The sequence below is a fragment of the Typopeltis vanoorti genome, chromosome 14 (genome assembly GCF_054136105.1).
Source record: "Typopeltis vanoorti isolate ZY-2024b chromosome 14, IOZ_Tvanoo_1.0, whole genome shotgun sequence".
NCBI lineage: Eukaryota > Metazoa > Arthropoda > Arachnida > Uropygi > Thelyphonidae > Typopeltis > Typopeltis vanoorti.
In genome coordinates, this window is record NC_143562.1 from 80155957 (window position 1) to 80171042 (window position 15086).

A 15086-nucleotide genomic window follows, 5' to 3' on the forward strand; every position below is an offset into this window, starting at 1 on the left:
TACAATCTCAAAACAACTCAAAAAATCATCAGTCACTTCCCCACACATCAACCTAGACAAGAACAAGCCCGTAGGATTCCCATACCTTATGTCAAAGGCATCTCTGAACAGCTTTCAAAAATTATGAAGAAATACAAACTTGCTCCTACCTACAAAGCAATCAACCAGATCTATAACTTGTTACCTTCTCCTAAAGACAAACTTTCACTTTTGATGCTACCTGGCGTGTACGAAGTTCCGTGCTCCTGTGAATTGTCTTACTATGGACAGACAGGTAGATCTGCTCATAAACACATTTTGTAACATCAAGACCATATCCGTCTTATCAAACCGCAGAAATCTGGCCTCGCACAACACAGAGTTGAAAACTCAAACCATAGGATCCATTGGAAAAAGACCAAACTTCTACATAGATCTTTATATAAACATGAACATTTATATAAAGAAAGTGCTGAAGCCCTACTTCAAAGAACCAAATCTAAACTGTAATGATGTTCTTGCTATTCCTAAAGTATGGGAAATTGTCATACAAAATTGCATAAAATAATTTTTTTATATATATGTTATGTTATAATCTTCCTTCCCCCCCTCCAGATATATTTTAATTTAATTCTATAGCACGCTACTGCACGCATATTGGGATTCCATTGTAATTATGTGCCCTAACTGTATGTTATTCCTAATATTGTTTGAATTAACTGTACTGACGATGTCCTAAGATACTTAGGATGAAATATCTACTTATTAAAACTTATTACTGTAGTTATTACGTGTGTTTGTTTAGTCATGAATTCTCCACAGATTTCATTGTACAATAAATTCCACATGTAAATTTCTAGCATAAATTGAAGCAAATGAAGGTGGATATGAAGTTGCTGATTTGGATAAGAGGCAAAGTTGAACAGATATTGAAGAATAATGTATGGGGGAATTGAGTCTGTGGAAGAAAGGCAGGTGACTTATGGTATACTGCAAAGCTCAGTAGTGAATCTTCTGCTATTTAATTTGTACATCAATATAGGAAATGATTTGAGAAGAAATATTCAGTTGCTTTTCTAATAATGTGTAGCTGGAAAAAGCAACAGTCCATGAAGATGATGCAGAGATCCTGAAGAATGACTTAAATAGACTGGCAGTATATGGGCAATGATAAATGGCTTCTAGTTTAATGTGTCCAAATGTAAGGTCATGCACTTTGGGAAGAAGAGATCACAAGCTGTACACAATATTGACTGAAGTGAACTGCAAGAAACTGATGAGACCATCATTTAGAGGTGATAGTGAACAGTATGAAGTTTAGAGGGTATATTACAAAGGTGGCCAAAACAGCACAGATTATGTTGTGGTTGAAGAACACACAGACAAGCATGGATAGAGAGGTAATTATTTCCCTTTATTATAAGGCTATAATAAAGCCATGTTTGGACTACTGCAGACAGATCTGGCTTCTGGTATCATGAAGAAGTGGTGGAGAGGATCCAGAGGTTGAGTGACCAAGTGTGGGCTACATAAATCATCTAATATCCGAATAAGTAGAGATATAATTAGAAGTATATAAGATATTAAAGGGATTTTATAGGACTGAAACCAAACACTTTTTCAATACACGACAGGAAGGGAAAGAACAAAGGGAAAGGGTGTGGTTATAATTGTGTACCCATTTATCCTGATTTCAGAAAAATTGTCCAGACATGCTTTTGGGACAATAGTTTGTCCTCTTTTTCACCATCTAATTTTCAAGATAAAACGTTTTCATGTAACATTCATAAAACAAAAAACTGTTTTATGAAAACAGAAATTATTTTTCTAGTTTCAGAAAAAAAAACAGTTATTTTGCAGAAATAAACAGTATTATTATATTGTGATAACTTGTAAATCATGTATGAATTGCTTCCTATTATCAAAAAGTGAGGCATTTTTTCTTTCCAACAGTTTTCAACAATTTCACATAATGAAAAGATTCCTATTGAGAATATGAAAACCACCATTGAATTTTGGATACTGTCTGGTTACATCCCTTCAATACAAAGTTTTCTCTCTTTAGTGAATTTAGTATGGAGCAAGAAAACAATAAATTGCAGACTGATACAGCAAAATCAATATAATTATAAAAACCTATTTCAAAAGAACGTAAGTATGATGATTTTCATGAGTTCATTGACAATTGACATTTATGTCTTTAGGGAGGAAGCAAGATGTTTTTCATATTTCCCGCTATCTGTTGCGGTTACAATGAGAGTAGAATTTATGAGTAGTTTGCTCGCCCTGGATGGGCATGGAGATTATGCGTTGCTGCAGGAAGTTAGAATGACTTTTGGTTTTTTATATTTGAACATATCTGTAGCCTCATATGCTACAGATTGCTGCACTAGATGAACTCATCATGTTACACATGATGAGTACATGTGTAAATAAAAACAATAATAATAAACAAGATCCATTCTTCTGAAAGGTATGTGAGAGGTCAGTAGCATCATCCACAACAAAATTCTAAGAAGCAAAAACTGCTGGGACTTGTTTTACTTTAAATTTCACTTTCTTATTATTAGAAAATAAATGCAAACTTAATTTTCAGCTTGATTTACTATTTACCAGTTTTTACTTATTACTTAATTAACTGCTACAAACACACAATTACTTTACATTAAAATGTAATAACTGGCAAACAAGGATAGTTTTTGAAAATTTATTTTTCACTTGGTTAGACTATAATAAATTTAGTTTAATCCTTTATCCAAGTGTGATATTTTACCACCTTACCCCAGTCCTGAAGATACTTTCAGGCACAAACTTTGTTTGCTCACACTTGGATAAAGGATTAAACTAAATTTATTAAAGAATAGTTTTTTTTTTTTAAGTAGCTCTAATTTGCATTAATAATTTTTATAGTCAAAATGGTGAAGTTAGGTAACTGAAATTTATTTTTTATATTTTTTTGAAGGAATTTCAAACCTCCTCACTTTTAAAAATTTAAGGGCAGCATAGGTTAGAATGGTGTTAGCAAAGGTAGTGTTGTGAATGGGTCGAAGGCATTGCTAGAGGCGATTACAAGTACATCCATGAATGGGTTCAAGGAGGGATATGATGCCATATGGACATTGGTTAGAGTGGGTCTCTCATAATGAGTTCCATGGAGATACCTGAGAAATAATAATAGCTGAACTAGTTCAATAATGGGGAACTACAAATACATAACACTAAATGTTCAAATATGAAAGTATAGACAGTTCCATATTTCTGGAAGGCAAATGCATAATTAATTAACATTATGGAACTATCTGTAGTTTCATCTTTGCACTTTCAGCATAATGCAAATTTTATCAGTGGAGATGACAAAATTATAAATTATTGGAAAGATTATTTTAATACAGCAATTTTGTATTTTCAGTTTGACCATTATAGCCATTTTTCATTGTGCACAATATTTATATGCAAAAATAAATACTGCCACATTTAGCAAAGTGAGTAAAAATTGATTTATATGTTACAGCAGGAGACCACCCATCTGAAACAACAAAGTATCAAACCATTCCTTAAACTCTTTACTGTTTGTGTTTTCGCTATCCTATATGGCAATTCCATGGTACAACCACTCTATATCCAAAAAAGCTACTTCTCACCCTCTCACTAACCACTTCCATTCGTAACTTCCAGGGATGCCCCCCCCCACCCCTTGTCCTTACTCCTTCTTCCTGTTCTACCATATGAAAGGAATCCCAAGTATCTAACTACCTCTCAACAGTTTAAATGTCTCAACCATATCACCTCTCTTACTAAACTCTGCAGTGTATACATGACCTCAGTCTTATCCTCATCCTACAGTCCTGATATCATTTTTCTTATCTGACTTTGCACCCTCTTCAAGGTTAATTTATCTCCTTCAAGTCCTAGTGACCAAATCTGAGCACAATAATCTACTAGATGTGGTTTGATCAGGGCTCTGTACAATGGAATCACCACTCTTCTAATTGCACACACATATATATATATATATATATATATTCACACAAAGTAATCCACCATTTATTTGACCCTTCAATTATCCAACTTTGCCATTCTGATAAGTGAAAGGTCAGATAATTGATCAGACGCATAGATAGGGGGGGGAGGGGGTCTGCCCTGGGCAGTACTTTGAACTTTTTTGAACTTTTGCAGTTAATTCTAAAATACAGTCTCGAGAACTCATTTCCAAATATTGTAATACTACTGCGAACTTTTCTCAGAACTGCTGAGTATTGCTAGTTGTGAGAAGACTTTTTCTAAATAAAATTGATTAAGAATTACCTACAATACTATGAAATAGACTTTGCCAATGTCATAGACAATTTTGCTAATAGAAAAGCAAGAAAAATAACATTTTAGAATGTTGGAATTAAAGTTTTACTTCAAAAATAGAGACATAGTATTTTAATTTATTTCCCTATACGTCATTTTGACTTTTTGTAGTATTTTTGGTGTGTACTGAGAAGGGCGGCAAACTCAGGGACCACCCGACAGCAAAAGCTCTAGCTACACCACTACAGTGGTGTAGCTAGAGCTTTTGCAATTACAATTGATATACCATTATTATTATTATTATGTAACACCTCCAGGGAGTCCAATGACTCATCGAGGGCACTCTACAACTCTGTCTCTACTGCTCAATCCACAAACTACCATCATCATCATCATCATCTACACCAGGCGCCATCTACTGCCAATCATCATCACTAGTATTTTCACAGACATGCCCATAGCGGGATTGAAAACCACAGCCTTTTGGCTGGAGAGCAGATACGCTGACCACTTGGCCAACAAGGCCGGCAAAAAGAAAAATAACATTTCAGAATGTTGGAATTTTACTTCAAATGTCTATTTGAAGTAAAATTTGAATAACACTATGAATAACTATTTGAATAACACTGTCTATTTTTGAAGTTTTACTTCAAAAATAGACAGTGTTTTAATTTATTTCCCTATACGTCATTTTCACTTTTTGTAGTATTTTCAGTGTGTATTGAGAGGGGCGGCAAACTCAGGGACCGTTTTACCAATACATGGTTCTCTACAGAGAAGTCAGCTGACATGCAAGGGTGGGTAAATTGAAGGATCATTGTTTTGAAGGTCAGATAAATGGTAGATTATTGTATATAGACACACACACAACATTTACTCACTAATGTTACCAGTTAAATTTTTTAGTGGCTGTTATCTGTAGCACATGGCACATCCTACAGATGTGCAGCCAACAAACTTTCCATGTTTATTTTCTGATGAGTCATAGCTGCCATACACAACTACATTATTATTGTTGCATACAGTCTCCGATATTAATGGATAATAAATTAATTATTATATGATGATAACCACCTGCATAAATTAGGAACTTAAAACCTTGCCAATTTATTTCAAGTTTGATTCTTCAAGAGAATTAATAGTGTCAGCTTTTCAAACTTTCATGAGTAAGATTATCATTTAAGATGGGGGGGGGGGAGTGGAGGGAACTGTATATTTGTTTGTTTTTATTTCTTTTACAGAAAAGGATTGTTTGTCATCCTATGTTAAAATAGGAGAATGCTTCAAAAAATAAAGAAACAAGAATTATAATGAGAGTAGAACTTTACTTCGACAGATGTTACATATGACATAAATTAACTTTGGTAGACATTTTTCCAGAAAGTTACCAAAGATGTTTATAAATCTGCCCCAAAGTGGCTCAAATGTGATTATAACACAGGATGATGAACATTTATATATAAACAAAAATAACCCTGTCATTATATACAGAGTTGGCATTTATATTTAAGAAGAGAACAGTACATTTGATTGTAGTTGCCAACTAGACAAACTTTTTTCTAGGCCTTTTTTCAGCCTGCTCCTCAGTTGATAATTTCTCTCAGAAAATTCAAATTTTTAATCCTGCAACTCAGATAAAATCAATGGTAGAATTCACACAATAATATATACTAGTTATGATTAGGAATGCATGCTGATAGCAACTGTCTGTTGTAATCTAACCACCTTTGCATTTACAAATCATTGGTAGAAATGAACTGAAATAAGAATGAAGAAAAATTTTAGGTTGATGACTGGTTGCATACCAATTTCTAAAAAATAATTAGGGTTGGAGGACAAAAAAGCATTTAAAGGACTCTACAAAAATTATTATCTTACAATGGGAATTTTATTTTCGATCCAATTCAAAATTTCACTAAATCATTTTTTTAATCCCTACATGACATACAGAAAACTTTTGATAACAAAATTTAAGTACAGAATATACATAAATGCAATGCTTCATTGCTATGCATGGATGGAAAACAATAACTACTTCAAAAGAAAAATAAACAGATGTTAATGTTATCGAGAGAGATCGGCAAATGTGAAGTTCTTTGATGATATATGCATGAAACATGAAGCAGAGTTGGATTCCCTCTTAATAAGAGAGCTAGAATGCAATGTCAGAATACAAAATAATTAGAAAAAGGATTACAACAGCAAGAGATTAAACAAAATTGTTTATGTCTTCATATTTCAGGTGTAATGTATCAACAAAATACAGATGAAGAAACTGAGTTCTTTAACAGGGTGTAAGACATCTGGAATGTTATCAAAAAGGGATGGTATTAATTAACTGGAGCAGACTGGAATGCATAATGCGAGAAGGAGCAATGGGGAAAATATGGTTTTAGAAATAGAAATGAATGGGAACCATTTATTATGGAACATGAAATCATGATTATGGTGATTATGACAAAAAGACTGAAGAAATGGACATGGACAATCAAACAATGGGGAAAAAAAAAAAGATGAGAGATATGATTAAGATCAAAAGAAGATGGCTAACATTAACATAACAGTGACCAGTTCAAACTTTTCAAAAAGCAAATACAAAAGAAAAAAATGCTGATAATTGCAAAGGATCCTAAAAACCTAAGGAAATACAACATTACAATAACTTTAAGGACCACATATAAAATTGGCATTCTTTATCCACTCCACCAAAGACCAGCCGCATTCCCTAAACCTATGAGGTCCTTGCAGTTGCAAAGCATCCTACTACAGCCAAATAGGCAGGATAGCCAATATCAGAATTTTTGAACATAAGGACTACATCAAGTTCCACCATTACAGCCACTCAGGACTTGCTGACCATGCTTTGGACACCCAACACAGGATACACTGGAAGAGGGCCACTCTATTACACCACAGCAAATACAAATATGAACAGCTATTCCTTAAATCTGCCTCATCCCTGAAAAACTTTCCAAACCTCAACAAATTTGAGTACATGAGACTACTCCAAATTTGGGAAGCACTCATCCTCAGATTTTTAGCCAATGGCCAAGATTACCCAATTTAGTCCACTAAGAGGTGCCATTTAGGACTCTAAGCCCAACTTTGGTTGCCTTCCTTCAACCTCATGTGCCCAGTTAGTGCTTGCATGCACATATCATTGTTTTTGTGAACCCTGATGATGGTAATGTAATGTTACCGAAATATAGGAAAGTATTAATTAAAGTTATTATAATTAATATCTTAGTACACCTTATTTCTTGAAAAATAATAGATATGAGTAACCAACGTATAAGCCTTTTACCAGAAGTGTATAATGATTAGACAAGTCATCATCAGGAAGTGGAAACCAGAAGCAGATTGTGACTGAAGATGGGAATAGTGAAATTATTATGAGATGATAAATTACTGCAATGAGTTCTTTAGACTCCATGGAAGTTTCCATATAATTTTTTTCTCCAGTACATAAAACATAAACATGTTTCTTTATGAATGAGGTTTCAGGCATTATAGGCTAAATTACTGAATTTGGAATTACTGTGGTAGTTCAGTTTAGAATTTATTTGTTATTCAAGTACAGTATTACATTGTCTCGTCACATGGTAAGCTTTCATGCTGGTTGAAATTATTCAGTTCTCATTTGTGAAATGATCTAAAATGATCTCATGAATGAGCCTGATAATGACTGCCTTGTTAGAAATTAGAGATAAGATAGTAAAGCTACTCTCAAAAAAGGATTTAACTCTAGTAGAAATGATACAGTGAGACAAAGTGGCAAAACAATCTCAAACATTCACAAAGCAACAAAGAAGTTCTCACACATGCCAAATTTACACAGAAAATAGACAATATTTCAGTGCAAATGCAATTAGTTTACAAATCAAAATTACATTTTGATTTTTGGATACTAAACTTTAATATACAGTATTTGAAGCCTCAATTCAACATCAATATATATTTCTAAAACAGCATTTACTATTTTTGTTAATTTACACATATATTCAACTAAATTATATATATAAGTGCATAGGTATAATTTCTGTGTAGCCTAGTCATGAAATCAAAAAAGAACTTCTGATATAAAAGCTATCTGCATATTTTCCATAGAATGACTCATGCTGAAATGATATGAAAGAACCCTAGTGTATCATTTCAAATCAATATCATGGTATAAATTAAGACATTTATATGTATAATACCCCTATGCACAAATGCAAAATTATAACCTCTTCTCAGTGGCAGACCATCGCACAGGCACAAGAAGCACACACTTGGGGCCTTCAAAGAGATATATCCTGTGAACCTCAGGCACAGATACCATTTTCATCTAGACAATTTGCTGTTCATCGAACGACAAATGGTGTAGTAAAAGTCTTTACTACTTAATAACTGACCAATAAAATTTCCTTTTCGACCATGAGAAAATATCTTAATAAATAATATTTAAAATTCTTTGTGTGTTTACGTACCTATCCAGTCAAATTTAGTGTCACTTTTTTGAAAAAGAAATGTTATCGATAAAGTATTTGTATTATATTATTGTTTATATTATATACAGTAAGCACTGTTTATTAGAATTAACAGCAAGGACTCACTCAAAACAGTAAAATCCACTGCATTTTAGTTAATTATTAGAATCACACCATCGAATATTAAAATCAATTTAAGGTGAAATTCAATTAATTTTATTTTACTATTATTTTTACTTTAATTTACTTAGCATTTTTCATTTTATTTAGCCATGAAGAGAAGGTTTCAGAGCAGAGATGAGAAACACAAAAGGTTAAAAGTAAAGAAAAATATGTGCTGCAGCAAAGAAATTCGCTGGCTAAATTTTTAACCGAGCGAATTGAAAAGGAAGTCGAAATACATACAGAAAGATCTACAACTTGCGCTATACATATTATCGATGAAGAACAAAATAACTCTGAAGAGGAATTGGAAAGAACCGAAGAGCAAATTGAAAAGGAAGAGATCAAAAAACAATCTAAAGGATTAAAACCTTGTGCTATAGATGTTCCTAATGAAGAACAAAATAGCAAGAGCAATCAAAACAACAAAAAAAATTTTGCAAAGTTTCAGCAGACTGTAGTAAAAATGAAAACCATTGTGATTTTCCCAATGATATTGCATTGTAGCCAGTGAATTTATCGGATAAAATGATAGAATACTATTTAATCAATAAACCATGTAACACTGGAGATATTACAATGCTTAAAGTACCATATACAGATAGGAACTGATCTTACTATAGAAATATTTCCAAATCTAATTTTTATTGCAAAATAACTGCAAAATATCATAAAGATATTGACATTAAATATTCATAAAAGGAGAAAATATCACCAATCCTGTTGACATGTACAAGTTATTAACTGGGGGTTTGCAGTCTACATTTTCAAATGTAGAAACAATTCTAAAACTTTTTTTGACAATACCTAATGAATGCTAGTGGTGAGCATTCATTTTCAGTTTTGAAACATGTTAAAAATTATTTACAAAATTCGTTAACTCAGTTGCATTTAACCAATTTGTCAATGATGGTCATAGAAAACGATGTAGTTCAGTTATTAGATTATGAATATACTATTGATAAATTCGCTAAACATAAAGAGAGAAAAGTTCCAATTTAGTTTTTTATATTTACAATTCTAATATATGTACATACTTGTTCTAATGTTCCAACAATGTTTAATAATTTTTAATGTAAATTTTACATAAATTTTCTGCAACAAATAAGATACAATGTAATTTTTCCTATTTTTTTTATTAATAAATAATTAGTATTATATTTTGCATTTTATTTTAAATGCCACAAAAAACAATGATGAGTTATGATGATCATACCTGTGACTGCAAAAGGCTAAAAATAGAGATTTATTTTTAAGGAAATGATTGATCAGTATTTTTTATTAGGTAATAAATTGATTTGATAGCATTACTTAGTATTTAGAACAAGGGGGCCTCAAAATTAGGTTGCGCTTGGGGCCCACCAAGTGCTTGATCTGCCACTGCCTCTTCCAGATGTGACACTAATATCATACAATTTTTCTATTATATTAATTTTTCTTAGTGAATTGTATTCTATTAATTTTATTCCTTATCTAGACTGCAGTATCTGAAAATGAAATTCCTGCTGATAAATTGTAACTGAAACAATTTGATTAAAATTATTTTGAATATTTCTATCTTAATATAATTTTTTTTATGATAACCCCAAAAAGCTGTAAACCTATAGCACATTAGTACAGTGAATTGGCAGAGTCCACAGGTTAAAACTGTTACTGCTGCTCAGCATTTTCATAATCAATTTCAAGAAAATTATATTGGGAAAAAAATTGAAAACTATTAATTTAAAAAAAAAAAAAGTATCACAATAAGATTTTTAGATATTTAATACTTCAGAACATATACATACCAACTACTGAATTAGAAACCTCTATGCAGATATACATAAATGTCACTTATGCAGTGGATATGCAAAATACTTGTTCAAGTGCATCACCAAGTGTTCCAGGCAACAATTTAGAAATGCTGCTGATCAGTAATCGTCAATAGTATTCATCAAGATTTCCATATTATAATGGGAAAAACAAAGGATCTTTGGGAGTTTGATAACAGGGTTATTGTGGATGCCTGTCTCGCTGGAGCCACAATTTTGAAAACAGTAGAGCTGACTAGTTTCTTAAAAGGTGAGATATTCCCATTAAAAACCTTAAAAGGTTTTTAATCATAGGAAAAATAACCCACATTGCTTGTCTAAGAGGTGTAGCTGTGGCCCTAAGACAGTCTGTCAGGAACAAGATCACAGTCATATGAGAAGGCCTGTATGGACAAACAGAACTTCCTTTCGCAGTAATTGACCGAAGCATTTAATGAAGGCTGTTCCCGACCCATACTTCACTGAACCATGTGCTGGGAATTGAAGAGGATCGGTATAGGGTCACATGCCTATATAGAAACCATTGAAGAACCAGAAAGTTCATCTACAGTGGTTTTAGAAACACCGTGACTAGACACTGGAAGACTGGAAAAAAGTCATGTGGTCTGAGGAGTCATCGTTCACCTTGTTTTGTACTGATGATAAACAGAGAGTTTGGCAAAGGCCCCCATGAACCAATAACCCAGCTTCCCTTGTAAGCACAACTCAAGGTTCTGGAGGTGGTGCCATGGTGCGGGGGGGGGGGGGCATGTTCTGTTGGGCACGGAACCAGTCTCCTGATATTTCTGGAAGATCGGGTGGATGTCCTCCAAGGAATATCCAAACACTGTTGATCAAGTGCATCCTGCAATGTTGACTTTTTATCCAGCAGGTAACGGTTGTTTCACAGATGACAATGTTATTGTACATCACAAGAATTTTTCATCAGTGTTTCAGTGAGCATGACAGCAACTTCCACTATCTTCCATGGCAACCACAAAGCCCAGATCTGAACCCCATTAAGAATTTATAGGACGATATTATACAGACAACAATGCTACTGTCCATCACACAAGAATTTTTCAGCAGTGGTTCAGTGAGCATGACGGCAACTTCCACTAAGTCCAGATTTGAACCATACTGAGAATTTATGGGATGTGTTATACATGTTTCTAACATGTTAGACATGTTAGAAATAGATCCAGGAGCAAAGTCTTCTTCAATCAAACCTGAGCCAGTTAAAGGACTGTGGTGATGGAATGTTGTAGACATAGATGCAATCAAACATCTTGTGGAATCTATGCCAAACCACATATGTGCTGTAATTCAGGATGAAGGAGGTCCAACACGGTATTAAATAAAAGTTTCTAATTCAGTGCTAGTAATTATACTTCTAAGTGCTGGGTTATTCATGCATGACTGTAAACAGTTAAACTGCCTCTTATGAGTTTATTATAATTTTTATTTTTTGATAATTTTTTTAAAATAAAGTATAACAAATCTAAAAATTTTGTTTTTTTTTACCTAACAACATAGACAAAAGGCCATACTGAATAAGATTCCACAGAAATATTATTTAGAGAAAAGGGTTCAGTTCAAGGTGTTGGATGACCATTATTTCAGGCCTTACTTATCTCTATGTGCACATAACTATAAGATTTCCATATATTACAATTTTTTTTTAAATTTGTTAACTCAATCAAAAGATAAAGCTACATTTGTTTTCATAATTCTGTGCTAATTTTGGAATATCTAAACAAAACAGTCATAACAGTATTAAATAGGGACAACAGAGACAATAACAATGCACAAAATGCTTAGCCTGCTTATACAAAAAAGTGAACTAGTATCAAAAGTTAGTAAATGGTAAAGGAAGATTAGTAATTAACAAAGGTTGTTACAACTACATAAAATAGTCTTAACAATGGCATGAATGAAATATGAACCGTCCAACAACATTTCCAACTGCCATCCCTCTGTAATGCAAAGTTTTGTGTTTGTGGGCGTAGTTAACAGCAAAAATATCTTATGAGGTAAACTAGCAGTGAATGATTTAAATGAAACATGAGTCTTGAAACTTTTTTTTTCTTTGAAATCACAAAAAAAAAAAAAAAAAAAAAGTAGAAAAAAATGATATGCAGCAATACACAGAAATGAATTTGGGAAATTTTTCTGATGCAAACTATTCTTTGTATATGAACTAATCCAACTCAGCAGTCCACATAGCTTCCCTACTCTAATGCCTGTATAACCACAGGACTTCCAAAGAGAAATACATACTGATTTTCTACACTTGACAAACCACTCTTCTAAAATGAAGAAAGCAAAACAATGTTGTAACTGCATACAACATCCATTTCTTATCCACTCTTAATACACTTAGTCTCAAGATAATGTTGATTTAGAAATTTATTCGAACTCTTTATGGAGTTTTACTTAGAGAGAGATTAGTCAGCTAGTAACACAAGAGCACTATTTCATGATTTCTGATTATTCAGAAATTTCTGATTATTCAAATGAAGCATCATTATTTTAAACTTAATTTTTATGTGTGAAGGAAATAATTTCTGGAACAGGATACTGTGGATTTTCGACAACACCTTTTCCAAATTTCAATTCTAAAAAACTTTTAACATTATTAGGCACTGATGTTAGTACACCAACAAATTTCATTTTAGCAAGAGGATTCAAATAATGTTCGGGAAATTCCATATCTTGCCTATGACTCGTAAACCATGTATTTTTTGTCATAATACCATTTCGAGAGTAGAAAGGAAAAATATCAACATGTAAATGATTAGTCTGGCTAAACTGAACTCGAATGAAGTCGCCTTCTCTTGCTTTTTCCCATACAAATTGCTGGCTATCAACAATTGTCTGCTTTTCTGCATTTTTCAACCATTCACATTTTTGAATATCCTGCTTATATATCCCAATATCAACATCATAATCCCAAGGTATAACATCAGCATTACGAGCAGCTCCTAACAAACTACCACCCTCAAGCCAATACCTTACATTACACTTGTCCAAAATGCCAAAAACGTGACGTGCTGTTTCACGTAAATTTTCTAAACAACATGGAGGAGTCCAATGACCATCATATAAATATTCTGGCATATCATTTATAACGGTCCCAAAACAACGGGGAGTATTTTTGCTACAGCCATACCACTCAATTTTGCCATCTGGTTTTATTACCTTTTTAATTCGAAAATCATGATACATGTGTTCTCTTCTTTGCTGGTCAAGTGTATTATGTTTCCATTTGTCATGAGGATCTAAATACAGTGTCTTACCTTGCTGAAAGAAATAGTCCTTTAATACATGAATCTGAAAAATAAAATACAATATATAAATATGCAAAGTAATAAGTTTCTGGAAATTATGATATATGCTATTTGTAATATTTTTATGCCTTATCTAAAATAATAGCTATCTAAACTTGGAATACAATGCATTATAATTTACTTCATAACCATACAGAAGAATGAGAGTGATTGGTAGCTGATAAGGAGTTGTAAGAGAAATTCAGAGGAAGAAATAGTAAAACTAAAAAAAAAAAATTTGTTCAAGAAGTTATTAATAGGGTAGCATATATTTTTCAGAATGGCATACTTTCAGTAACAAATTTTACAGTGGAATGCTGTTGAAATGCACATACGGAAGTAATTTCCTTTTTTTTTTCTTAATGATCATCCAATTTTTATTTCTACATGGGTAAAATAAAAATTTTGGATCAGTTAGCTTGAACTTTGAAAGTTAGTGGTAAAACATCTCTGAAATTCTTTCTGACTCATTTAGTTGAACAGACAGAGTGCACGTGATACAGACTCAGACTTCGAGTGTCTTAATTCTAAGAGGTTCTTATTCCTTAATTAATTTATTTTTCATGTGGATGAAGTCCAAAGAACTCCAAGCAATGTTTTTGCAAGGAACTGGTGCTTTGTTCTGCCTCAGAATTAACAGGCATTACTCCAAGTTCAAGTGTTTTGTTATAAAGTATACACTTAATTACTCATGTGAGTAATTTAGTGTTTTTTTATTTATTTTATTTTTTTTTATTTTGTTACTTTTGTTATGAGAATAAGATGTTAACAATATATTATAAATATGCTTATATCTTGACAAAAATCTTATCCATTGGAGTTCAGTTCTCAACTATGGAGATTCCAGCTATGGGAGCACTGAGTGGAAAAGAGGAAAAATAATATTCTGCAACTCAAAATTATATACCAACTATGCTACTACTACTGTAGAAGAAGAATCTGTGGAGTTACCATCAAGCCAAGAACTCAATGTACTTTAATTCAAGAATAACATATTCTAACATATACCTAGAGACGAATAAATAAAATTTCTGCAAAGTTGTTGAAATCAGAAGGAAGGA

General features: G+C 32.7%; 1 protein-coding gene across 1 annotated transcript in view; it reads right to left on the reverse strand.

Moving 5' to 3' along the window:
- Nucleotides 1–5580: 5580 nt before the first annotated feature.
- The window catches only part of LOC150099701 (ribitol 5-phosphate transferase FKRP), a 44843-nt gene continuing 35337 nt past the window's right edge, over nucleotides 5581–15086 (reverse strand). The window contains exon 2 of the mRNA XM_090403538.1: nucleotides 5581–14029. Within this exon, the coding sequence (XP_090259664.1) occupies nucleotides 13235–14029 (795 nt within the window). The 3' untranslated portion in view covers nucleotides 5581–13234. The remainder of the gene's footprint in view (nucleotides 14030–15086) is intronic.